General features: G+C 39.6%; 1 protein-coding gene across 1 annotated transcript in view; it reads left to right on the top strand.

Annotated features, from left to right (window-relative positions):
- The window catches only part of Smc3 (structural maintenance of chromosomes 3), a 40,129-nt gene extending 22,815 nt beyond the window's left edge, over nt 1-17,314 (top strand). The window contains exons 13-29 of the mRNA XM_059256516.1: nt 1,043-1,256; nt 1,486-1,589; nt 1,689-1,788; nt 2,288-2,448; nt 2,822-2,963; nt 4,917-5,067; nt 7,278-7,430; nt 9,041-9,192; nt 9,800-9,958; nt 11,906-12,013; nt 12,492-12,600; nt 13,079-13,326; nt 13,415-13,627; nt 13,886-14,077; nt 14,221-14,398; nt 16,206-16,312; nt 16,918-17,314. Of these exons, the coding sequence (XP_059112499.1) occupies nt 1,043-1,256; nt 1,486-1,589; nt 1,689-1,788; nt 2,288-2,448; nt 2,822-2,963; nt 4,917-5,067; nt 7,278-7,430; nt 9,041-9,192; nt 9,800-9,958; nt 11,906-12,013; nt 12,492-12,600; nt 13,079-13,326; nt 13,415-13,627; nt 13,886-14,077; nt 14,221-14,398; nt 16,206-16,312; nt 16,918-16,989 (2,563 nt within the window). The 3' untranslated portion in view covers nt 16,990-17,314. The remainder of the gene's footprint in view (nt 1-1,042; nt 1,257-1,485; nt 1,590-1,688; nt 1,789-2,287; nt 2,449-2,821; nt 2,964-4,916; nt 5,068-7,277; nt 7,431-9,040; nt 9,193-9,799; nt 9,959-11,905; nt 12,014-12,491; nt 12,601-13,078; nt 13,327-13,414; nt 13,628-13,885; nt 14,078-14,220; nt 14,399-16,205; nt 16,313-16,917) is intronic.
- The last annotated feature ends 8,076 nt before the right edge of the window (nt 17,315-25,390 follow it).

Here is a 25,390-nt window from a genome sequence, read left to right as displayed (position 1 = left end):
CAAGCATCTCTACCAGAGGAGCTATATCCCCAGGAGAGGTTAGATAACTTAGTTAAGATAACTGAATGTCAAAAAATCCAAGCAGCATCTTTTTGAGGGTTGGTGGTGAGGCCTGGGTCTCTTGTAGTCTGAGGCTGGCCTTGAATTCCTCTTGCCTCAGCCTCAAGTTCAGTTGGGAACCAAAGGTACATACTACCATACCAGAACTAAATAGCATTCTTTGTTTTGAATATTTTCCCCATTCAGTACTGTTTTAACTTCCAAACATTTTAGTATTCATCTAGATTTCAGTGTTTGCTTATTCCTTGTGATTTAGTATATTTTGTGGGGTTTTTTTTCCTGTTTTTCTTACATGCCTCGCAGATGCTCTTCCACTCGCCTGTTGAACTAATCTCTCAGCTGTAGCCCCTTAACATTTTTACGTCACTTGTATTTATTTTAGTGGACAGCTATTTATACTCTTTGGCCATCATTGTGTGAAGGTCTCCCCTTGTTTTATAGGGATGTTTTAGGTAATCAGAACATTTATGTTCTGTATGTTAAAAACATTATATTATTCTCTAGGGTGTTTTATTGTATAGTTGAAAATTCATGTATCAGTTAAATATTGTTAGAGCATGTTTGAAAGTTTCTGAAGTAGGACAATGGCATTGTCTAGATTTAATGACCAAACCAGACCTTGGGTCTATGTAAAATCCTTAGTGAAGGGATTATTCTACTTGATTTTAATTATGATATCCAAGTTCATTTGGTGTTACATAAAGCAAAAACAAGTAGCACAAGGAGCTTTATTATTTAGCAGTTATTTTTAGCACTTAATCCCCCTCCCCATTTATTTCATTGTGGGGTGTGGATGTGCTTGCCATATGTGTAGAGGTCAGAGGACAACTTTTAAGAGTGTTTTCTTTTTCCACCATATGGGTCCTGAGCCATCTCACCAGCCCTTAACTCTCTTTTAATGTAATTTTTTAAAGGATAGTTTCTGCAGGATTGATAATGATTACAGATAATTTTATTTCTTGTTCTCTTCTGTCTTCTGTAGATTGGCTCAAGCTACCCAGGAAAGAACTGACCTTTATGCAAAGCAGGGTCGAGGAAGCCAGTTTACATCAAAGGAAGAAAGGGATAAGTGGATTAAAAAGGAGCTGAAGTCTTTAGATCAGGCTATTAATGACAAGAAAAGACAGATTGCTGCTATACATAAGGATCTGGAGGATACCGAGGCAAATAAAGAGAAAAATCTGGAGCAATACAATGTAAGAACAATTTTGCTTTTTTGGTTTTGGTTTGTTTGAGACATTGTTTTATCTGTAGCTCAGGCTGTTTCTGGAACTCATTGGGTTTTTAGTAGCTTCTCTTACGTATAATCAGTATATAATAAATTGGACATATTTAAGTTATGTCATTTGTTGAATTTCAATATGTATATGTTTATCTGCTTTTTGTCGCTATGGATTAAATTGATAATAATTTTTTTTCCCATAGAAACTGGATCAGGATCTCAATGAAGTCAAAGCTCGGGTTGAAGAACTGGACAGAAAATATTATGAAGTAAAAAATAAGAAAGATGAATTACAAAGTGAAAGAAAGTTAGTAGACTAAGATGCTGTGTTTTTACATGGTCTTTGTTTGGTTTCAGTATTTTTCTCTTAATTAAATACTGTGCACATCTCATTCTTACTGGTTAGTTACTTGTGGAGAGAGGAGAATGCAGAGCAACAAGCACTTGCTGCTAAAAGAGAAGACCTGGAAAAGAAGCAGCAACTTCTTAGAGCGGCAACAGGAAAGGTAGGCGGGGCTCTCATTTTCCCAGCCATCCGACAGTCAGTATGTACAGCCTGAGTTCCACGCAGGAAAGAGATCACTCAGAAGTATGAAGTAGTGGGATTATGTAGGCAGGTTTTCTTTTGTCTGCTTTATACTTTACTTCTATTTTGCTCTGCTTGAATTAAGGTCTCTCTGTGTAGCTCAGGCTGACCCTGAACTCATAGTCCTGCTCAGCTCGCTGAGTGCTGGAATCACAGGTGTGTACCATCATACCTGGTTTACTACTTAATGTTACTAATGAAAGCAATTTTGATTGTTGAAGATCCCATTTTAAAGTCTATCATCATAGAACAGAGCTCATAATAGTGTTAAATGTAGTTATCATATTTCAAGTGGATGATATGCTGGATAGTGTTTAATTTTTAGTATTTTATATATAAGCAAATGGCATAATAGGCTCATTTCTTGCCAGCAAGAGTGTTATTGGTGATGCTAATATTTTTCACTAACCGGTTTACAGGCCATTTTAAACGGAATAGACAGCATAAACAAAGTGCTAGATCATTTTCGTCGAAAAGGAATAAACCAACATGTTCAAAATGGCTATCATGGCATCGTAATGAATAATTTTGAGTGTGAGCCAGCTTTCTATACTTGTGTGGAAGTCACTGCTGGTAACAGGTGAGGTTTTGGGGGTTTTGTTGTTGTTGTTATTGTTGTTTTCCAGTCTGACATTTAAGTGGGTTTTGCTGTTGTTGTTCTTTTAAAGATGAAGAAATGAGAATGTAAAAACAATTTTGTGGTTTATAGTACAATATGTCTTCTATTACCTGCTTAGTTTTATATTTAACTTTCGAATTAAAGAAGGTAGATGCTAGATACTTGTTTCTAGAACTTTACCCTTTTGGGGCTCACCAGTTCATTGGAATGTTCTCAGTCTTTTCTCCAGACAAATTGATTGGATTGCATAGAAAAATGTGAACTGTGTGATCCTTAAATGCTCATAAACACCTTACAGTCTAGCAGTAAAGATGTGTCTTATTCTGTTTTGTAGGTTATTTTATCACATTGTTGATTCAGATGAAGTCAGCACGAAGATTTTAATGGAGTTCAATAAAATGAATCTTCCTGGAGAAGTGACTTTTCTGCCTCTTAACAAGTTAGATGTGAGGGATACTGCATATCCTGAAACCAATGTGAGTCCAAGTCTAGGTTGTTTTTTTATTATAACATCTACTCGGTGTGTTTTGGTGCTTAGGTACTTTCCATTGCGATTCATTGATCTGTAAGGTAAACATGCTTTCTTTGCATGGGGTGTAGTTAGTGCTGGGTTGGGTTGAAGAGGGGAAAGGTCACAGCCAAGTCATGAAACAATCATTGTATATGTGTTTATCATCCCAGTGACAGAGAGCAGGAGGCTTAGGAATTGGGGAGAATTCCCCAAGAAACCTGTCATATAAAAGGAATATGTTGAGGGTTTTGAGATATGCTTTTAAAATAGTTTAAACTAAAAACATCTATTTTTGTTACTAGGTATATATACTTTAAATGGATTGCCAGCTTTGAAAATTTTAGTTGCTTTGAGGTATTTGATCTCAGAATGTTGATTGTTTTAGCAAACTTATGCTCTAGGATTAAGACTGAACCTATATGAGAATGATCTGTAATTTAAGTAGAATATAGAGAGGCTTTCTTGCTTTTAAATAAACCAATTTTACCTTTGAAGCTCTGAGGGGAAAATTGAGGCTCACAGATATGACATATGAATGAAACAAAACACAAAAGAGGCTGGGAAGGTGACTCTGGGGGTAAAGGCATGTCCTGCCGAGTCTGAGCCACCCAGGTGTGATCCCTGGAGCCACCTGGTGGAAAGAGACACTGAGTCTTTCAGATTGTCTTCTGACCTCTACATGTGGGCTGTGGCATGTCTACACAGGTACATAGACATACAACATACCCAGACAAGTACACACACACATACTGTACAGAGCGAGAGAGTTTGAGATGTGTGGCTCACTGGAAGAACACTTATGTAATGTGCAAGATGTTCTGGGTTCAGTCCTCAGCATGACAGGAAGACAGAAGAATGGATGCAGGGTGGTTCTGTTTGTACTGTATAAAGAGCGACCTAATTAAGATAATGGGCCAGAGAGATAGACAGTAGCGTAGCCTGAGTAGTGGTCACCTTCATTGGGTAACCACAAAGTAGCTGCTGTGCGGTTAGAAATAGCTCCTGTGCTACAGTATATTCCTTCTTGTGCTGTGTAGTGGTTACGTTGTTCTTTAATTATTAAAAAGCTCTATTCTGACTTTAGGAAAGAAAAAAGTGAAAATGATGTGTATGTGTGTTTATGAGGAAGTGGAGGCCAGAGAATATCCTCTTACCCCTTTTCACCATAATTTTTGAGAAGGGGTTTCTTTACTAAGCCTACCTCACTATTTGGCTAGGTTGACTTATCCTGTAAGCTCCAGGGATCTGCCTATCTCCAACTTCTCCAAACCCCCACATTCTCCAGTGCTGAGGCTACAGGTGTGTTTTGCCCTGCCTGGCTTCTTGTATGGGTGCTGGGGTTCTGAATTCAGGTCCTCATGCTTGCACAAGAAGCCCTTTACCTGCTGAGCCATTCTCCTAGCCTGAAAATAAATATTATCTGAAAAAGTATTTTTCTGAATATCAATTTAGATGTCTGTCATAACTAATTAGAACACTGAGGAAATAACTAGTTTTATATTTTTACCTTTTATGTCATATATACTGTCTCATCTTTCCATATATTACCTCATTTAATCTTTACATCTACATAAGGAAGGGGCCATTGTTACAGTCTCAAAGTAGGTCTTAACTGGGTAAGTTAAGCACACATCTCCTGGCAGCAGAGCTAGGAGTTAAGCTTTCATGGTCAGGTCGGCTTAGAGTAGCTCTTCACAGTAACCAGCCGGTAAACCTTTGGTTACAGGGGAAGGATTTCGAGGCTAGTTCAGTACAATGATTTTTTCCCTACTGACTTCTGTATAAAAACCAGTAATTTGTAATATTAGGCTATTTGTTTTCATTTTTATTTCATAAAGAAATAGTTATAGTAATAATTCCGCAAACAGTTTTTGATCAACTGTTTCACAGTATTTTTCCTAACATACTTTTGTTCTAGGATGCTATTCCTATGATCAGTAAACTGAGGTACAATCCCAGGTTTGACAAAGCTTTCAAACATGTGTTTGGGAAGACACTCATCTGTCGGAGCATGGAAGTTTCCACTCAGCTGGCTCGTGCTTTCACTATGGATTGTATTACTTTGGAAGGTTTGTAATAGTAATTAGCTTTAAACACACTCTAAAGAAACATGTAATATGCAATGCATAATGTGTCACTCAGGCAGTAAGCATATTGGGGAGTACTTCGTAGAATTTAGTCATATTTTAAAAGCATTTGAAAATTCATGTCAGTTTCATCAATTTTTAAAATGGTTTAAATGAAAGTATGGATTCTATTTGTAAGTGTAAACGTTTGGTCTCTGGCATCATATGCTCCTTTGGCTGTTGAACAACAAAGCCTATGGACCTTTTCTCAAAAATGAAAACAGTGGCTGGGCGGTGGTGGCGCATGCCTTTGATCCCAGTAGAGGCAGGCGGATCTCTGAGTTCAATGCCAGCCTGGTCTTACAGAGTGAGTTTCAGGACAGTCAGGCCTACACAGAAACCCTCTCTTAAAAAAACAAAACAACAACAAAAAAAAAAAAAAAGAAGAAGAAGAAGAAGAAGAAGAAGAAGAAGAAGAAGAAGAAGAAGAAGAAGAAGAAGAAGAAAAAGAAAGAAAAAAGAGAAGAAAACTTTTTAAGAAGCACCTGTTTATTAGGATAATTACCAAAATAATTTTAACATGATTCTTTAAAATAATAGCAGTGGGTCTAAAACTTTAAAAAACAAAAACCAAAAAACAAAAAAACAGAGTCTTAACTGTTCATCTATGGCTAGGCTGGAACTCATAATGTAGACCAGGCTGGCCTCGATCTCAGAGAGATCTACCCGCCTCTGCCTCCCAAGTGCTGGGACTAAAGGCGTACACCACTACACCCAGCTAACTACCAAATTACAAAAATTTAAAACTTCATGTAAATAATATTTTGATATTTGTAACAAGTGTAATCTAACATAAAAATAACTTTTCTTTATAAGGAAGTCATGAGTGCTAATACTACATTTTCTTCCAAGGGTAATAACAAACTTTCCCCTACTCAGATGTAATTGAATTTATCTGTATAATTCAGGATAAGAATTTTTAATAATGTAGGTTTTAGTGTCCTCATTTTTGTTTAATTTTTCAAAGTAACATGCCCACATTGTTATCAAACCATCTGAATGAAAATAAGCTGTAAACATTATTTCATCCTAGAACTTACTGAGTGTCTCTGAAGGACATTCTCCAGTCAGTACATTGTCACACCTAAAACTTTGAACATTAAAAGACACTGCCTCTTGTCTCTCTCCCGTTTTGGTGGGGCGAGGGTGGGGGAATGATGATGACACACACATAGGGTCTCACTGTGTAGCTCTGGCTGTCCCAGAACTCATAATGTAGACCAGGCTGGCCCTGAACTCACAGATCCTCCTGCCTCTGCCTCCCAAGATTGGGATTAAAGGCATGTGCCACCATACCTAGCTTTTTCTCCCTTTTTCCTCCCTAGAAACTGACTTTGAGAAAATGTCCCATTCTTTGGATTTATCATATTTATTCCTTCTCATTAGATTCTAGTTCAACATTCTTGATATGACTACTGTGTAAGTGATGTTTGTTTCTTAAGGTATCAGATAATGTGTCCCAATATTAATGATGCTAAAGTTGATCATTAGCATGTCTTTCAGGTAAAGATACTTTACTTCTTTGTATCTAATAATATGTGAGGTTATTTATAGGACTACATGAGCTGGTCACAATGGTACACACTTTTAATCCCAGCACTCAGGAGACAGGCAGGTGGATCTCTGAATTTCAGGCCTGCATGGTCTACATAACTAGTCCCAGGCTATCCAGGACTGCATAGTGAGACCCTATCACTGAAAGATAGGTAGGGTGGGTGGGTAGGTAGGTAGGTAGATTGATAGATAAACATTAATTGATAGATTGATAGTCTACAAGAATATCAGGTTCCCTGACAATTGCTTAAACATACTTTGTTAGTAAACATTCTTTGTTATTAATAACTCAGTGTTTCAAAGTGGTGTTTCTTTTCTCATTTACTCTACCTATTACTTTGGCAAAGAACCCTCCTCTCAGTTTTTTAAGTATTTGTAGATTCTTGTTTTAAATTTACTGTGGTTCCACATTTGCTCAAATCTTCCCAAATTAAAGACTACCAATTTTAATATTGGAAAGTAGGGTTTTTTAAGAGTAGCTGGAATTCTTAAGTTACCCTTGTAAATCTCATGTTGTTAAAGCCTTTAGGTTAGTATTTCATTATAAGTTAATTTACTAGTAGAAAGCTACGTATAGTAGTCTTATGTTTTGTTTTCAGGTGATCAAGTCAGCCATCGAGGTGCTCTGACTGGAGGCTATTACGACACAAGAAAGTCTCGACTTGAGTTACAGAAAGATGTCAGAAAAGCAGAAGAGGAGCTGGGTGAGCTTGAAGCAAAGCTCAATGAAAACCTGCGCAGAAACATTGAAAATATCTTTTTGTTTTGTGCTTAACGCCATACTGTGGAGAAAGAACTGTGTTTTAATTGCAGATACAGTCTTGTGTGTTAGGTGTTTTGTTTTTTCATATTGCATAGGGGAGCTTACACATTCCACTTTAGTTTTTATTTCAACATCAGAGCTCGTTTAGCTTCTGAAGACTAAGAGAAAACATTTGAAAAGTAATGCTGATTTTTATTTCACTGTTAACGTAGTTCTTACTAGTGAGTGCTCTGAAGAGATAAAACTTGAGGAGCAACAAAATTGAAGGTTGTCAGGCAGAGAGTAAATGGAATGAAGCGCTGGTTGATGTTTCGGGGGGAGGAGCGTCAGTAATGCTGTTGTAAACAGATGTCACATATGACCACACTGGAAAATGTCCTTTAGTGTTTACTATCTTGGCAAAATTGTGTGCAGATTTAGTTTCAGTGGAGGTAATGACAACAGGTATCCAAATCCGAGTAACTAGTTCTTCCAGATAAGTGTAGTGCTACATGAAGGGTGGCTGGTTCAGCTACCAGAACACTTGTGCATATGTGTTTCTTAAAACAGCTGTGGTGCTTTTGGTGTGTGTGTCCTGTTTTGTCACCTAAGAGTGTGGATACCTGAATACTGCTTCAGGACATCCGTAACTGAAAGGTATTTTTTTAACTGCAAGTTTGTAGTTCAAACAACATACAGAAAGAGACAAATGCTTTAGCTTTGATCCTGCAGGGATCTGTGTATGATACTTTTAACTGCTTAAATGCAGTAAGATATTAGGAGAGAGAATATGAGGAAGTATTAGAAAAAGGATGCTGTGTGTTGGGTGCTGGCTCAGTGGGTCAGGTACTTGGAGCACAGCATGAAGACATGAGTTCGGTTCTCCAGCACCCATGTGAAAAGCTGAGTGTGGCGGGAGCTCTTTCTTACCCGAGCACTTGGAGAAGGATGGAGACAGGTGGATCCTAGGACTTTGTTGGCCAGCAAGTTTAACATACTGGTGCTTTCCAGACTCATGAAGAAATACTCTCTCAAAAAGTAATGGAGAAAGTAAAAGAAGACAACAGATGTTAGCTTCTGGCCTTCACCCACATTTGTGCTGTACACCCCACCCTCATGCACACAAATACAAAGAGAAAGGGTGTTGACAGCTGAAGCTGCTGTCTGTATTTGCCAGTCTATTTAGATTTAATTATTTCACATTAGGCAAGGCTACTCTTCATACCTGACCCCTCAAAGCAGTGCCTTCAGCATAATAAATATATATATTTTTGAAAGAAAATATATTTAAGTGTGTGTGTGTATGCCCATGTATACACACATACATGCTATTACTTGATTTTGCTTAACATATTTTAATCCTACTTTTTTTGTTTTATTCAAGTAGAAGTAAAATAAATATGCATATTTAGAATAGAAAGTGTAATAAAATGTTTCAAACTTAAGACTGAACATTTTTAGTGATAGTATTTAGTTCAACATTATTGTGGTCCATAAATTTGTGGAAATTACTTAGGGGTAAAGGAGAGGATGCATGATGATATATTGTAAGAACTGAAGGGAATCTAGAGTATGTGATGTGTTTACAACCTTAAGAGAGTTTTCCTTAGCCTTGTATATGGATTAATAATGAAATTGATCAGTTGATGAACCAAATGCAGCAGATAGAGACCCAACAAAGGAAATTTAAAGCATCCAGAGATAGCATATTGTCAGAGATGAAGATGCTAAAAGAGAAGAGGCAGCAGTCAGAAAAGACCTTTATGCCAAAGGTCCGTGAGTATGTCTTGTTACAGCTTTGCTTTAGTGTAGACTTGCAGTGGATTGTCGGTTGTACAGGTATCATTGATTTCATGCTTTGTATATCAGTAGCAATAAGACAACACAGTGGAAGACAAAAGATGGTTCCTTAGTTACATTATTCAGAACATTATGTCAACTTCTGTTCTTACGAATATGCCTGAAGATTTTTATATAGTTTAACCATGTAATATTTGTCCCTCCTCTCAGTTTTACATTATAAATACCTACATAGCTCTAATTACCAAACATAGTATAGTGCCTGGAGTATACTTGGTGATGGAGTCTTGCCCAGCAGGGGTGATGTTGAGGCCCTGGATCCAACTCCCAGCACCAACAAAAGGGAAAAATTTTAATTAGCACATGTTTCTGTTGATTTTGGTTTTATTCCAGTAAACCTATCATAAGTTATAAATATCATAAGCACAAAACACATTCAGTAAACCTAACAGAAGCCTATATAGTACTTTAATAGTTGCGTTATATAGTTTAGCTCACTTAATATATACATAGTTTGCAGTGTTTTGCTGTTTATATGTACTGTAGTGACTAATATTAATAAATGATAATCTTATATAGCAACGTAGCTTACAGAGCTTGGAGGCAAGTCTGCATGCTATGGAGTCTACCAGAGAATCACTGAAAGCAGAACTAGGAACTGATTTGCTTTCTCAACTCAGTCTAGAAGATCAGAAAAGAGTAGATGCACTGAACGATGAAATCCGTCAACTTCAGCAGGCAAGTACACCTAACAGTGAAAAAAACCTGTTGAAAATGGGTTGTTGTCCAGAAGTACGGGAAGACTCTGTCTCAAAATAAAGTATTTGATGCTGGGGGTGTGGCCCACGCCTTTAATCCCAGCGCTTGGAAGGCAGAGGCAGGCAGAGCTTTGTGAGTTTGAGGCCAGCCTGGTGGTTTACAAAGCGAGTTCCGGGCTGGAGAGATGGCTCAGTGGTTAAGAGCACTGGCTGCTCTTCTAGAGGTCCTGAGTTCAATTCCCAGCAACCACATGGTGGCTCACAACCACTTGTAATGAGATCTGGTGCCCTCTTCTGGTCTGCAGGGACACATGCAGGCAGAATACTGTATACATAATAAATCTTTAAAAACAAAAACAAAAACAAAAAACAAAGCGAGTTCCAGGACAGCAGGGCTACACAGAGAAATCCTGTCTTGGGGAAAACAAAAATTGAAAGAGAAGAATGTTAAGAAAACAGAAAAAAACAGACATGGCATTTGAATACCCATGAGAGTAAATAAGGTTTTATTATGTTTGTCTAAGCTGTTCTGGGTATCTTACATTTACATTCGTCTTATTCAATGCATGTTTATCATTAGTAACTGCAGTGGTCACTTTTGATAAAATGCACCAGCAAACATGGCATTAGAGAGAAAGGGTTTCTTTTGGCGCACAGCATAGCATCCGTCATTGATGCCACAGTCCATCATGGCATCAGGAGCTTGAGGCAGCTGTCACTACATTGTAGCAGAGGGAAACAAATAACTGTGTTCAGCTCGCTTGCTTTTTATGTAGTTCAGATCCCCAGGCCATAGAGTGGTACCTCTCACATTCAGAGTAGATCTTCATATAACCTAAGAGATAATCCCTGTCTTGCAGGCGTGACAAGAGCCTGTCAGGTGGAGGGTGTGTAGTCATCAGTAATGCTGCTAGCTTTCTTTGCACTTACATGTATATGTATGCACATGTGTACACATGCCAATAATCAGCTTTGTGTATGACATTTTAATTACATTTGGTGTTGTTTTTTTTCTTACAGGGCTGTCCACATTTAGCCTAGTCTGGCCACTCATTGTGTGTGTGTGTGTGTCGGGGGGGTTGTTGAGACAGCCCTTGGCTTGGGAGTTGGTTCTCTCTACCATGTGGATTCTGGGGTAGAACTCAGGTTTGGTGGTCTTGGCAGTAAATACCTTTATCCACTGAGCCATTTTGCTAGCCCAGGACTTTGGATTTTTATTTTAATACATAGTTGTAAACAATCAATAGTCATCGCAAAACATAAGAGAGATAAGAAAGTTGGTTTTGGTAGCATGTCTTTTATTCTTATTTAATGTATATGAGTGTTTTGCCTGTGTGTATGTATGTGCACTACTTAAATGCCTGGTGCTGGAGGCCAGAAGAGGATGTCAGATCCCCTGGACCTAGAGATATAGATAGTTGTGAACCCCTGTGTTGGTGTTCTTCAGCCCTCTTGGTAGCATGTCTTATAAAAAGCAAACTAGGAACAGAAACAATAACTTTAATTTTTTTTTTATTTCATGGCTGGACATGGAGATTATAGAAAACAGCTTGTGAGAATCGGGTCTCTCCTTGCATTGCGGGCGTTCCAGGGATTGGAACACTCCCATGTCAGCTCATTTGAGTACAAGCAATAAGACAACAGATTTTTTTTTCTTTCTTTCTTAAGCATTACTTTATTATTCTTTGTATGTGTGATGTTGGGGTGGGGCACATGTATATACCACAGTGTATATGTGAAGGGCAGAGGACAACTTTGTGGAGTTGATTGTCTGCTTCTACCTTTATGTGGGTTCCAGGATTGAAATCAAGTCATCAGGCTGTGTGCAAGTGCCTTTACTTACCTGTTGAGCCATCTCTCTGGCCCTTAGCATTTCTTGACAATTTCATAATTCTGTGATTTTTTTTAAAAAATTCTATTATTCTAGGAAAACAGACAGCTGCTAAATGAAAGAATTAAACTAGAAGGTATTATTACTCGAGTAGAGACTTACCTGAATGAGAATCTGAGGAAACGCTTGGACCAAGTAGAACAGGTACATTCTTTTCTGAGCTTCTCATAAGCTAGAGAAAGTGTGTCAGTGAGCACTGATTGGAAGCATCAGTTAGGGACCAAAAGACTGACTGAGGATAGTCCTTAGGTTGGAATTCTAGCACTGCCACCTAGTGTGTGACTTGGGCAAGTCATTATTTAATATTTCTGTTCCCAGTTTTCTGTAGTGTAATGTCAGTATAATAGTGACACCTGCTTTATTTGATTGTAATCTTGTTGTGTTCTAGATGCTTACATGCTCAGTGTCACTTTACAGTTACTTAGTAGTTAGGCACTCAGATTTACATCATTAAGTTTTTCCTCTGTAATGGCTGCTTCAGTTATTTTCAAGTATAAATACATACACATATGAGACATGTGCTTCCTTAAATGTTCATTTAAACAGCTAATTATAATATTTTTAAACTCAAAATTTCTGTTTTAAGGTTTAATCTCATTAAACTTTGTTCTTTGTGTTACAGGAACTTAATGAACTGAGAGAGACAGAAGGTGGTACTGTTCTTACTGCCACAACCTCAGAACTTGAAGCTATCAATAAAAGAGTAAAAGATACTATGGCAAGATCAGAAGGTAAATACTTAAATTTTTTTCAGTGTTTTGTTGAATTTAGTTTGTTTCACAAAATTGTTTGCTGCAAAATGAAATACAGAAGTGACTTGTTAAAATGATTCTGGTAGTTTTATGAGACTAGTAACATGTTCTGCATTTTATTTATTGGGAGGAAAGTGTCAGAGGGAGAAGAGATGGTCCTCATCGGGCCATGCTCCAAAGTCATGTCCAGGTCCTAACTGTGTGTGGTGGTCTAAAGGAGGGAATGTCATTACCTCTTTAAGTCATTCATGATAGAATGTAGATATGCAAATGATTCTACAAATTCTCCGGTGGTAGTGCTCTGGAATTGGGTAATTTGTGAATTTCATAGTAAAATATAAACAGAAAACTTAAAGCCTACCTACTTTAGACAGTCTGACCATTAGTCTTCACTCAGATAACATTCTGATTATGAAATGAGTCTTAATATCCTTACTTTTCTTTTTCCCCATCTTAGATTTGGATAATTCCATTGACAAAACAGAAGCTGGAATTAAAGAGCTCCAGAAAAGTATGGAGCGCTGGAAAAATATGGAGAAAGAACACATGGATGCCATAAATCATGACACTAAAGAACTGGAGAAGATGACCAACCGGCAAGGCATGCTGCTGAAGAAGAAAGAGGAGTGCATGAAGAAGATCCGAGAGCTGGGCTCCCTTCCCCAGGAAGCCTTTGAGAAGTATCAGACACTGAGCCTTAAGCAGGTAAAGCTTTCTCCCTGCACTTCAGAGTTGTCCTTGCTAAATCCCCTCCAGTGTGTGAGTATATTAATCCAGTTTGTTTCTCTTTCAGTTGTTTCGAAAACTTGAGCAGTGCAACACAGAGTTGAAGAAGTACAGCCATGTTAACAAAAAAGCTTTAGATCAGTTTGTGAATTTCTCTGAGCAGAAAGAAAAGTTGATAAAGCGACAAGAAGAATTGGATAGAGGATACAAATCAATCATGGAATTAATGAACGTACTTGAACTTCGAAAATATGAAGCTATTCAGTTAACTTTCAAACAGGTATGTTCTGGTGGTAATGAAAATCCCAGATAGGCAGAAGCTTCAGTTCTTCTTTTGTTTGAAGGTGGATTTAACATACAGGAACTAATGCAGCTTACTGGCCACTAACGTAGTGACTGAGTGTTTCACACAGCTCTGGAAAGGATCTGTTGTTTTGGCTAACATTTAAAAATACCTCTTACTGCTTTTAAATATTGGTTTCAGACAGAATTATCCCTGGGCCACATTTGTATTTCAGTGGACATTTTTTTCTTTAAGGTGTCCAAGAACTTCAGTGAAGTATTCCAGAAGTTAGTGCCTGGTGGCAAAGCGACTCTGGTGATGAAGAAAGGCGACGTGGAGGGCAGTCAGTCTCAGGATGAAGGAGAAGGGAGTGGTGAAAGTGAGAGGGGCTCGGGGTCACAAAGCAGTGTTCCGTCGGTTGACCAGTTCACAGGAGTCGGAATTAGGGTAAGAGTCCCTTTACGTTCAGTTTTCCTTGTAGCTTCACCAAAGTCGACTTTGTATTTTATCTGAATTGCTTATGTGCCGCTTAATTTTGAAGGGTGATGGTACCATCGCCTTTAGGATAGTAACACTCTGTGTTCTCTTAGGTATCATTTACGGGAAAGCAAGGTGAAATGAGAGAAATGCAGCAGCTCTCGGGCGGACAGAAATCTCTGGTGGCCCTTGCTCTGATTTTTGCCATTCAGAAATGTGACCCTGCTCCTTTTTACTTGTTTGATGAGATTGACCAAGCTTTGGATGCTCAGCACAGAAAAGCTGTCTCAGGTAGAGTTCTGATTTTCTGTTCGATAAGAACTTGCTATGCCTGGGGAGATGGGGAGTACAGTCCTACCATGCAAGCATGAGGCCCAAGTTTGGACCTCTAGCACTCACCTAAAAGTTGGCCAGGGAATAAATGGAGTTTGGTCGAGAATCCTGGGAGTTCAAAGACCACCCAGTGTAGCCAAACCATGAGCTCCAGGTTCAGTGAGAGACCTTATCTCAAAAAAAAAAAAAAAAAAAAGATAAGGTGGAAGGCCAGGGAGAGTGGCAGGAAGACATTAGTATCGGGCTAAACATAGGCACACTGAAGAACTGGCTGGGCTAGGGTAGAGTGCTTAGCCAGCAAGCACAGAGTCTTGGGCTTGATGTCCAGTACTTCATAAACCGGGCAAGGTGGCCCTTGTCTGTGTTCCTTGCATTTAGAAAGTGAGGCAGGAGGATCGGAAGTTCAAGACCAGTGGAAAGTGCACATCAAGTTCGTGGCCAGCCTGGGATGCATTCAACCCTGTCTCCAGAAATGTCTTAAAGATAATAGTAATGGTGGCTTAGCCCTTTCTTAGTGGCTTGTTGCCTGAAGTATTTGAGTGCATGTGTATATTCAGTAAATATTTTCTCTGAACAGTTTTAATAGTTTAGTATTAGACTGTTTTGAGAGTTTACTTTAGAGAAATAGATGTAATTAATTCTTTCACTTAATTGAAAAATCTTTCAATTAAATTTTTATCCAAAAGCCTTAAAACTTGTGGTTTTTTTTGGCATTAAGGGTAGTGCTTGTGTGTCTGGAGATGGCTCAGCAATTAGAGCATTGGCTGCTCTTGCAGGATCTGAGTTTGATTTCAAGCACCCTTATGGCGACTCATGGCATTCATAATTCCAGTTCCAGAGGATCCAACACCCTCTTCTGACTTCCGAGGAAGGGTACTGGGTACACACATGGTATACATGTATACATGCAGACAAAATGTTCACACACACACACACACACAAACACACACGATGTTCAGAAAGTAGTGCTTGCCATAAACTTAATTTTTTATTTGAGATGCTAAATCTGATCTTATGTGTTAAAAGCTTTTGAGTGGAGTAATGGGTGTAGTTAGCATAGGATTTTGTGTGTACATGAGAAAATGTTTGGCTCTGACATTTCTTTTTTTTTAAAAAAAAAAGATTTATTTATTTGTTATGTATACAGCATGTATGACCAGAAGAGGGCACCAGATCTCATTACAGATGGTTGTGAGCCACCATGTGGTTGCTGGGAATTGAACTCAGGACCTCTGGAAGAACAGTCAGTGCTCTTAACCTCTAAGCCATTTCTCCAGCCCAGGCTCTGACATTTCTAATGTTAAAAGTCTTCTGTTTCGGATTTATTTTTGGTTTTTCATTTTGAGACAATGTCATACAGGAACCTTGGACAACTAATCCTCTAGCCTCCTTCCACGTGCTATGATTATAATATCACCATACTGGGTTAGAAGTTTCTTTATAGTAAATAAAAACATTATATTCTGTAACTCTAAGACATACTAGGATGAAATGGGTTTGTTTTTTTTTTTAATTGTTTTTGTTGTTTTGAGACAAGGATCTCTGTGTAGTCCTGGCTGTCCTGGAACTCAATCTGTAGACCACACTGCCTCTGCCAAAGATTTTATTACTACTTTTGAAAAGTTAAGTTGATAATTTTTGCAGACAAAAAAAAAATCACAGTCTGCTTTAGCAGATTTGAATTTTAGGCAGGAATAAAAATAGTTGCTTTTAAAATTTTCAGGTATGAGAAAGGAGATTTGTTAACTCACTTTTGTTTTCACAGATATGATCATGGAACTAGCTGTGCATGCCCAGTTTATTACTACTACTTTTAGGCCTGAACTGCTCGAGTCAGCCGACAAATTCTATGGTGTAAAGTTCAGAAATAAGGTAATTTTATTTTGTATTACGTTGGTATTTTATGTTAGGTTGTATTATTTTGTATTAGGTTTCATTGTATTTTTTATTTTGGTTTTATGTTACATTAGTGAAAGACTTAGAAAGTCATTGTTTAAATGATGACGTCTTCCTAGAAAAAGGAAAAACTTTAACTTTCATGCCATTTGTTACCTTGATTTTCATTAAGAGAAAAAGAGTTGTGGGTGTGGGTGGCCAAGTGCTTGTCTAGCATTTATAAGGCTTTAGGGTTTGATCCTTGGCAGCCCCCAAACTGAAATGTAGCCCAGGCTGCCCTCAACTGGCAGTCCTGCCTCTGCCTCCCAAGTGCTGAGATCATGGGTGTTGACACCATGCCAAGCTGTAGAATGGTTTTTTTTTTTTGTTGTTGTTGTTGTTTTACCTTCCACGTTGAACAGACAGGGTTGTTCATAAAGACTTCCAACAGCCAGTGCTTTCAGAATCACTTGACATGGTAGGTAAAATTAAAAGTTTTGTGGGTGGTTGCTGTATATATTAGATACTACCCTATGCAGTACTAATAGTAACTGATATATTCCTTTAAGATCTAACAGACTTGAACATTTACTGTTCTTCAGGTCAGTCACATTGATGTGATCACAGCGGAGATGGCCAAAGATTTTGTAGAAGATGATACCACCCATGGTTAATTGAAAGATACTGCCTGTTGTCTTGGAAGATGTGTATAATAATGTGGTCTTCATACCCAGAACTGTAAATTTTAAAACTAAATAATTGGTTATTATTGAGTTTTTGGATTTAGAATACACAGTCCTTTTATACTTGTCTTTGTATTTTATAAACTCCCCTGTAATGTTACATTTCTACGTATAGTTGAGGAATTTTATTTCCTACACAGCTTTTTGTAAAGTGTCCTCCTATTTTAAATCTTTTGAGATATTCTAAATATTCTTCTGAATTATTTTACCAGTTACACTTTTTATAGCTTCTATTAAATAATTGGTTTGTGACTAATTTAGTGTAAATGTGGCTTTTTGTCATTGTAATGGTTAGAAACATTAAATATTTTGCATAAGAAAGTGTTGGTTTTCAGTTAATAGAGGATTGAAAAATGCAGTTCCATATTCTGTTAATTGCATCAGTGGGTGTTCAGTTCTGGCTGCAGGTTTTCATCTGTTGTGAACTTTTCAAAGGGTCTTTCCTTGGGCAGTCCAGTCACAATCTTAAGGGAGTGCTGTCCCAACCACCTTGCTTGAAAATTCATCGGATGATGCTGAGTTTGACGGTTGCTAAACACCCTGCTTTCACTCAGTATAGTAGTCCTTTGAACATTTTTGTCTGAGTGTATGTCCATATACCCAGAAGAGGGTATCGGATCTCCTGGGGCTAGTTATAGACATGTCTGAGCTTCCACTCAGACATGAACTTTGGATCACTGGAAGAACAGCCAGTGCTCTTGGCCACTGAGCATCTCTCTAGCCACTCCCTTTGGACATAGTAAATTTAATATGACAGTGTATTTTAACAGAAGTTGTTGTGGGTTTGGGAAAGCAATTTTAAGTGGAATTTAAAATGCTGACTCCAAAAATGAGCCATGCAGTTTCCTGGATAAGTTAGGACAGTTTAAATAGGATGTTTTTAACTAGCCAGGGGAAGTAGCTCAGTATGAGAATCCTTGTCTCCAATGTGCAAAGCCCATTCCCTAGTACCACAAAAAGTGAGAGTCTGTTACTGAAGCCACATTCCGCATGAGGTTTTTGGGGCATTTGGTTTGTTTAAAAGGTCTTGTCATTCATGTGTCATAAAATTTACCCATGTATGCCTGTGTGCAATTCAGCATGTTTAGTATAATCACAGAATTGTACAGTCATTTCTATAATATTAGAACTGTGGATGTGAGCTGACCCCTCAGCCTCTGGCAACCACAAATTGGCTCTTAGTCTTGTGCTATAGATTCGTTTGTTTCGGTGATTTCATGTGGATTCATACAATATAGTAGCCCTTGTCACTGGCAGCTTTTAACTTAGCCTAGTGTTGTCGAGGTTCCTCTGTGACATAATGTGGACTATTCCTGCTGTGTGGATATGCACTGAGGTTTGCTTATCCCTCATCGGGGCTTGGAGGGTTGTTTTGTTTTTTAACTTTTACTTCTATAAATAATGCTGCTGTGAATGTCAGGTATCTGTGAACTTTTGTTTCTCAGGACTGTGTCTAAGAATGGAGTTGTTTGGTCCTAGAGTAACTAATTTCAGCATTTTGAGGAACTGTCAAGCTTTTCCAAAGGAGCTGACCATTGTTTCTAACTAATGTAGTTACTATTTTTCCATCTTTACTGACACTTGTTACTCCTTTTTCTTTTTAAAATAGTCATTCTTATGGATGTGAAGCAATGTCTCAGTAAAGGTTTTAATTTGCATTTTTCTGATTATCAATGATGTTAAGAACTTTCTGTGAGTTTGTCATTTGTGTATCTTCTCTGGTGAAACTTTTATTCATATCTTTTGTCTATCTTTAAATTCTGTTATTTGAATTCTTGAAGAATTCTTCTAAATTTTATTTATGTATGTGTGCATATATTCTTGCCATGATGTGCATGGAGAGATGGGAGTTGGGTCTCTCCTTCCCCCATGTGGGTCTCGGGGGTGGAACTCACTCAGGTCGTCAGGCTTGGCAGCAAGAGCCTTTACCACTTAACCATCTGGCCAGCCTATTCTTGTCGAATTTTAAGAGGGCTTTTTAAAAATGTTTCAAAAATTAGATTTACTTCAGTGTGTGTGTGTGTGTGTGTGTGTGTGTGTGTGTGTGTGTGTGTGTGTATTCTTAATATAGGGTCTTTTGAAGTGGGACATTAAAAACAAAAACATCAGCCGGGCAGTGGTGGCATACACTCTTAGTCCCAGAGGCAGGCAAATCTCTGTGGGTTCAAGGCCAGTCTGGTTTACAAAGTGAGTTCCAGGACGACCAAGACTACACAGAGAAACCCTGTCTTGAAAAAACAACAACAACAACAACAGAAAATCTGTGTGTCTGAATTTCCTTTTCCAGTAAGAATACCAGTCATGAGATTTAAGGCCTCATACTAACTTAGGGACCTCTTTAAGAACCTGCCTTTTTTTGTTTACAGGTTCAACATGTGAATTTGGGGACAGGGGCACAGTTCAGCCCCCAATGGTTCCTATGGTGTATTTACCACCCAGCATTACTCTATGACCATCAATTAAAACTGCAGATTTTGCGCAGATTTCACCAGTATGACTCAGTACTGCCCTTTGTGTTGCCTCAGATTCTGCAGAGTACATGACAGTTGTCTGTGTCCTCTGATGTGTGGTTTTCTCCATCTTTGTTTCTTACAACTTGACAAGTAGGTAGATAGGTATTTGGAAGTTGGTTGGTTTGAGAGAGGGTCTCACTATGTAGCGAACTCGCTCTGTAGACCAGGCTGGTCTTAAAACTCAGAGATCCAACTGCCTCTGCCTCCCGAGGGCAGCCTTCACAGTTCTGAAGAGTACTTTTCAGATACTGAATGTTCCTCAATTTGGGTTTATCTGATAGTTTTCTAGGGTGAATAGTAATACTACAGATGTGAAGTACCACCATATAAGCAGTGTGCATTCTTAATATGGTTTATCACCAGTCATAATTACTTTAATCTGCCCAGGATTGCTGAGTTTCTCCATTGTAACTTGAACTTTACTCCTTCGTGCTGTGACCACCCTTCAGAGTCTCCTGTGACCTTGGACAACTTGCAGTGTAACTTTCTCGGTAGAATATATGAGATTTTCTTTATTAGTAAGGTTATTTGCAAGGGCACGGTTTTGTTTATTCTTTCCGCCATATTTAACTTGGTTTTGCTTGCTCATATTTCCAGTGACTTGAAGTCATTATCTATGGAAGAATTTGTTTTAATAGGCACTCGTCCATTAATAGAACCTAGAAACACCAAAAGAGCCACTTTAAAGATTAATGAGACTTTACATTGAATTTAAGGTGTACATTAACTTTAAGTCATGCAGTAACAGTTTGTTATAGGCTGGATGCCCCAAGTCTGCAAACCTTTAAATATTAAAAACGATAGATACATTTATAACTCTGTGTGTGTGTGTGTGTGTGTGTGTACACTCACATGTGCACATGAGAGGTCAGATAAGTTTGTAGAGTCTGTTCTCTCCTTACATCTATAATTGGGTTCCAGGAATCAAGCTCAGGTTGTCAGGCCTGCAGAGCAAGTACCTTCATCTTGCTGAGCCATCTTGTCAGCTCAAAGTCTGAAACTTTGTGAGTGGCATGTTGATGATGCCCAAGAAATTTAGGATTAGGGGATATGTTTTGGGGAGTTTTATCTGGTACCAGGGATTAAACCTGGATTTTGTGCATATATTCCACCAGTGAGCTATATAGCCCTAGCCACGAGCTCATCCTCAGTTATGTAGCCACAATAAATCTGAGAATCTAAACCTGAAATTTTTGAGTTGGAATTTAGCTCTAGTACATAAGCTAATCTCAAATTCTTGTTCAAGTGACTCTTCTACCTTGACCGTCACAGTAACTCAGACCATACGTATGCACCACTGTGCTGGGCTTAACGTGTTCATGAAATCTCTGGCGTTTATGATGATTACCTCTGGAAATCAGCAAATAAAGCTTTTTTTCAATTGTGATATTAGATGGGTTAGGTGGAAAGTATAAATTCAGAAATGGGAAAAGACAAGCTGATTTTCGAATGATCTCTTTAAAATAAGCATCAGTAAAGGTGTTTTCAAACTCTTATTTAATGTCTATTATTCTAAAGGGTATTTATTATTATTATTATTATTATTATTATTATTATTATTATTATTATTGGGTTTTCTCCTAACTCTAGAAGAACTAATTCCCTATTCAGCTCACAGGAGCTTGCTGGTTGGTGTTCGGAAGAATCCTCACTGTCCCAACTAGTAGTCCTTATAGGCCACAGCAGCGACCTGCTGGCTTCACAGAGGAGCAGGCCACTGCCTGTAGGAGGGTCTGCCTTTTCTCTTTAGATGCCGTGTCATTGGTAGCATTGCCCTCTTGTGTTCGGGTGGAGCCCTGGTGCCCAGTGCCTTTAGTCTACCTGGAAAAGGTAACACCAACAAAATCTCTTTTAGTAGCCTTGCCTAGGAATGGGCCATGGCCTTGGAGTTGGAATGTATTTAGTTCCAGAGTTGCATTTATTTGTTTTAGTTTAATACTTTCGATTTTACAGATGAAGAAATTTGAAGCCCAGATCAGGTAAGTGACCCAGATGGATACATTAGCATACTTAGAAACTAAGATAACCAGACCACGCTGTGGGTTCCCTTCTCCAGCGTGAACTGAGAATCAAGGAAACTCACCGGGTATCACCTTCAGTCTGTCCTCTCCCTGTGCCTCTTTTTTTTTTTTTTTTTTCTTTTTAAAGAGCTCATCAATTTAGGGACACTCAGGTCACTTTTCTCCATGTCTCGGGGACTGGGTTACTCCCAGCTGCCAGGCTTCTACATGGAAGGTGCCAGTGTTCTCCATAAATCTGCCACCATGCGGCCGTCAGTCTACTCTTCCTAGAGACAGAGTGTCTCCTGGGTGTAAGAGGCCTTGTGGCAGCCAGTAATACACAGGATATGAGGCAGCATGGAGATTAGATTTGCAAAGAGAATGTGGATATATTTACTCTGTCACATTGGCACATTGGTATGAGTCTTTTCCAGAGACATTAACGTTTGAACATTATCTTTGATGGGTTCTTTGTAACTGAGTATCTGCAAGCTAATTATCAAGCACATGTCAAAAAGCAGTGATACCAGGACCTCTGCCTGAAGTTATTCAGCCATTAAAAATGATGGCTCAGCTGTTAAGAGCGCTTGCTGATTGGGTTCCCAGAGTCCACATCAGGTGACTCACAACTGCCTATAACTCGGTTCCAAGGTATCAGGCACCTCGTGGTGCACATACAGACAAGCCGGTGCAGACATACCAAATAATAATGATGGTGATAATATACTAGAACAAAACCCAGCCCCAAAGACTGAAAACTCAGATGGGAAGAAAGCATACCACTGTGAGAGACTGAGCCTGAAGGACATGGGTTTAGAGCCAAATTATTTGGGACTAGTGTTACGGAGCCTGTGAATGTCTAATGCAAAGGTCAGTGCCACTTCTAAGGCAGAGACTTGCCGGGAACAGTTTCCAGACAGTGTATCGGGCCACCTCACAGAGACCATGCTTTCTTCAGCTTTGTGCATGGTGCTCTTTTTTTTTTTCTCTCAAAGCTCTCTAAATCCCAAATTATTTTGCCCATAACCACTAGAGGGGGCACTTACTACATGCCAACCCCTCCTGTTTTGGGTCTAATTTTTTTCAAACTGGCTCCTTGCTAGAGTTGCAGAAGTTGTGAGATCAAGGTGTGGTATAACTGAGACCTCAGGGGCAGAGCTTTATGAGCTAAGTGTTAACTGCTTGCAGCTCACTCATAAATTGGACGCTTTTGGGCAAAGGTGTCTGGTGCTCACAACAGATTGTGTCACTGTTTGGAAAACAGTTCAGCAGCTTGGGTGCTGTGAAGATGGCAATCCTTCCTTGCAGCAGCCCTGCTTGTTCCCTGCAGAGCAGGGGTTTGCTCATTGGTTCCTTCGGCCTGTGCCTTCTGAGTCCTCATTTAAAGTCACATGTGTCCCAGTTCTCATTTCTGTCTAGCCTGGCATTCTTAAATCAGCAGTGTCCCCCTTTGTTATATTTCAATTTATAATTGCTAAGTTCTCTCCCTCAGAGCATGATGGGAATGCTTGCTTGTTTTCTTCTTAGAGAATCTGCAGCTTTGGGAAAGGCATGCTTAACTTCAGGTTGTCCCCAAACCTAGATTGGATATTGCTTTAGAGTATAGGGCTCCGGTGGGTGTGGTGATATGAACCTTTAATCTGAGTTGGAGGCCAGCCAAGACCACATAGTAAAACGCTGTCTCAAAAAAAGAAAAAAGAAAAACCTAAATAAGTAAATAAAGGGCTTGGAGCTGGAGATATGGCTCAGTGGTTAAGAGCACTTTTGGGGGGTTTGTTTTTGAGATGGGGGTTCTCACAATGTATCCCTGGCTGGCCTGGTACATTGTAGACTAGGCTAGCCTCCAGCTCACAGGGGTCCACATATCTTTGTGTCTCAAGTGCTGGGATAGAGGCCTGTGCCACTATGCCTCCTGCCTCCCCCTTCTTTCTTTTTTACTTGTTGCCCTGGCAGAGGACCTGGGTTCAATTCCTAGTACCCACATGGCAGCTCACAACGTCCTGAAATTCCACTTCTGGGGGATTCGATGTCCTCTTTTGGACTCGGGAACTGTGCACAGATGGAAGTGCACAGATGGAAGTCCATACACACACCTTTGTAAAAAGAAATAAAGGATTCCCTCCATGGTGAACATGCCTAGAGGCCTGTCTTCATGCCTGTGCCAACACAATCCTGTCTGAATGCCCAGCTGCAGTCACAGTGGCCTCAACCCATTTTCTATAATACTAACTGTTCTGAGCATGGCCTTGCTGGTGAAGTTAGCTTTGTGGAGGAGAAATCACTAACGCCACATGTCAAGGGGGCTGTTTCTGTGGCTTCATCCTGTTTTTCTTGTGGACACACTTAAGATGCCTATACTTGGTTGGGGAGAAAAGATACTTGGTTAGAAGTGATTTCTTGACCCCACTGTGGCCAAAGCATGAGGATTCCAATCTTTCAAAATGCTGCTGTACTGTCTTGATGGTTATGAGCTAGCCTGTATGAACCTACATAGTACAGATGGGCTTCTGTGTTTCATGAAAGGAACAGACTTTAAGTGGGTGACAGTAACCCCAGGATGCAGAAGGAACCCACATTCCTCAATGTGAAGTAACTTGCCAAACATGCTAGAAAATGGAGTTGAGAGCAGAGTCCCGGTTTTCAACTCAAAGAGAAGCCCCTGCCCCCAACTAGAGCCACAAGGAAGGGAGAGGGGATCTTGGAACCAGCTGGTTTCAAAGCTGGTGGTGTATATGGAGCTTTGGTCCCTGCTGCTGGGCTTCCGTCTTCCAGGGATGCCACACAACAAAGGTTCCTGGGAATTAAGGCTCTTCCACACAGTGTCTGGGCAGGAGACCCTCCTTGCCCTTCTCTGTGTTGGACCCTATGCTCTGTGGCCAGCTGGCAGGTTGGAAGGGTCTTTGGCCTGCCCTACCTTCAGTTCCTCCCCTCCGCCTTGGCCCTTGTCTTCTCTTCCCACTTAGAAAAGGTTGTACAGTGGGCTCTGCCTCTTGACCTCTGAGCCTGCCGCTTAGAGCGTGGTTTCCTGGACGAACTTGGATTGAGCTCTGACTTGCAGCTCTGGAACAGGACTCGATTCCACCCATGTCTTCTGTTTTTTATTCCTGAGATCTATTGTAATTCATCTTGTAGTGAGCATGGTGGCACACGTCTGTAATTCAAGCTCTTGGGAGGTGGAGGTGGGAAGAGTTCAAGGTCATCTTCAGCTATAGAGCCAGCTCAAAACAGAAACGGGACATTTGAGGTAGAGGGTAACACTGATGTTGGCAGAACTGAGACAGTTCCTGATTGTCAAGGCAGGGAGTAGAGAGACGTCTTGGGTTGTCCTACAACACTGCCCATTTTCTGAGACTTCAATCTCTTAGGATAGACAGGGTTAGAGGAAAGGTGGGGGCAGAGCTCTGATCTGAGTGAACCCATGCTTCCCCTCTGCTTTTCCCTTTAAAGTCTCACGTTGGTCTTTAGAGCAGACTGTAGTGTGACCTACTTTGTATTTCTGTGTTTGATGACGTTTGACTGTTTCTTGGTTTTGACATTTTAATCCACTGGGTGTTTGGGAGTAATTGGTAGCAATCACTATGCACTGTGTGATCTGTCAGGACACCCCTGCAAGACCTCTTCTTCCCATTTTCTAAAGAGAGGAACTGAGCCTCCAAGAGGTTATCATTACCTCCCAAGCCATACAAAAGCCATTCCCAGGTTCCACACGATGCAGCACCTCTCTGTCAGTGTGGACGGGTGGGCTCAAGCAACACTGTCTGCTTTCCCTGCTGTGCCTTCTGCAAGCTCTTGTTGTCGTGATTCACTCTAGCCACCGAG

The sequence above is a fragment of the Peromyscus eremicus genome, chromosome 1 (genome assembly GCF_949786415.1).
Source record: "Peromyscus eremicus chromosome 1, PerEre_H2_v1, whole genome shotgun sequence".
Lineage (NCBI taxonomy): Eukaryota > Metazoa > Chordata > Mammalia > Rodentia > Cricetidae > Peromyscus > Peromyscus eremicus.
This window is presented reverse-complemented; position numbering and strand designations above follow the sequence as displayed.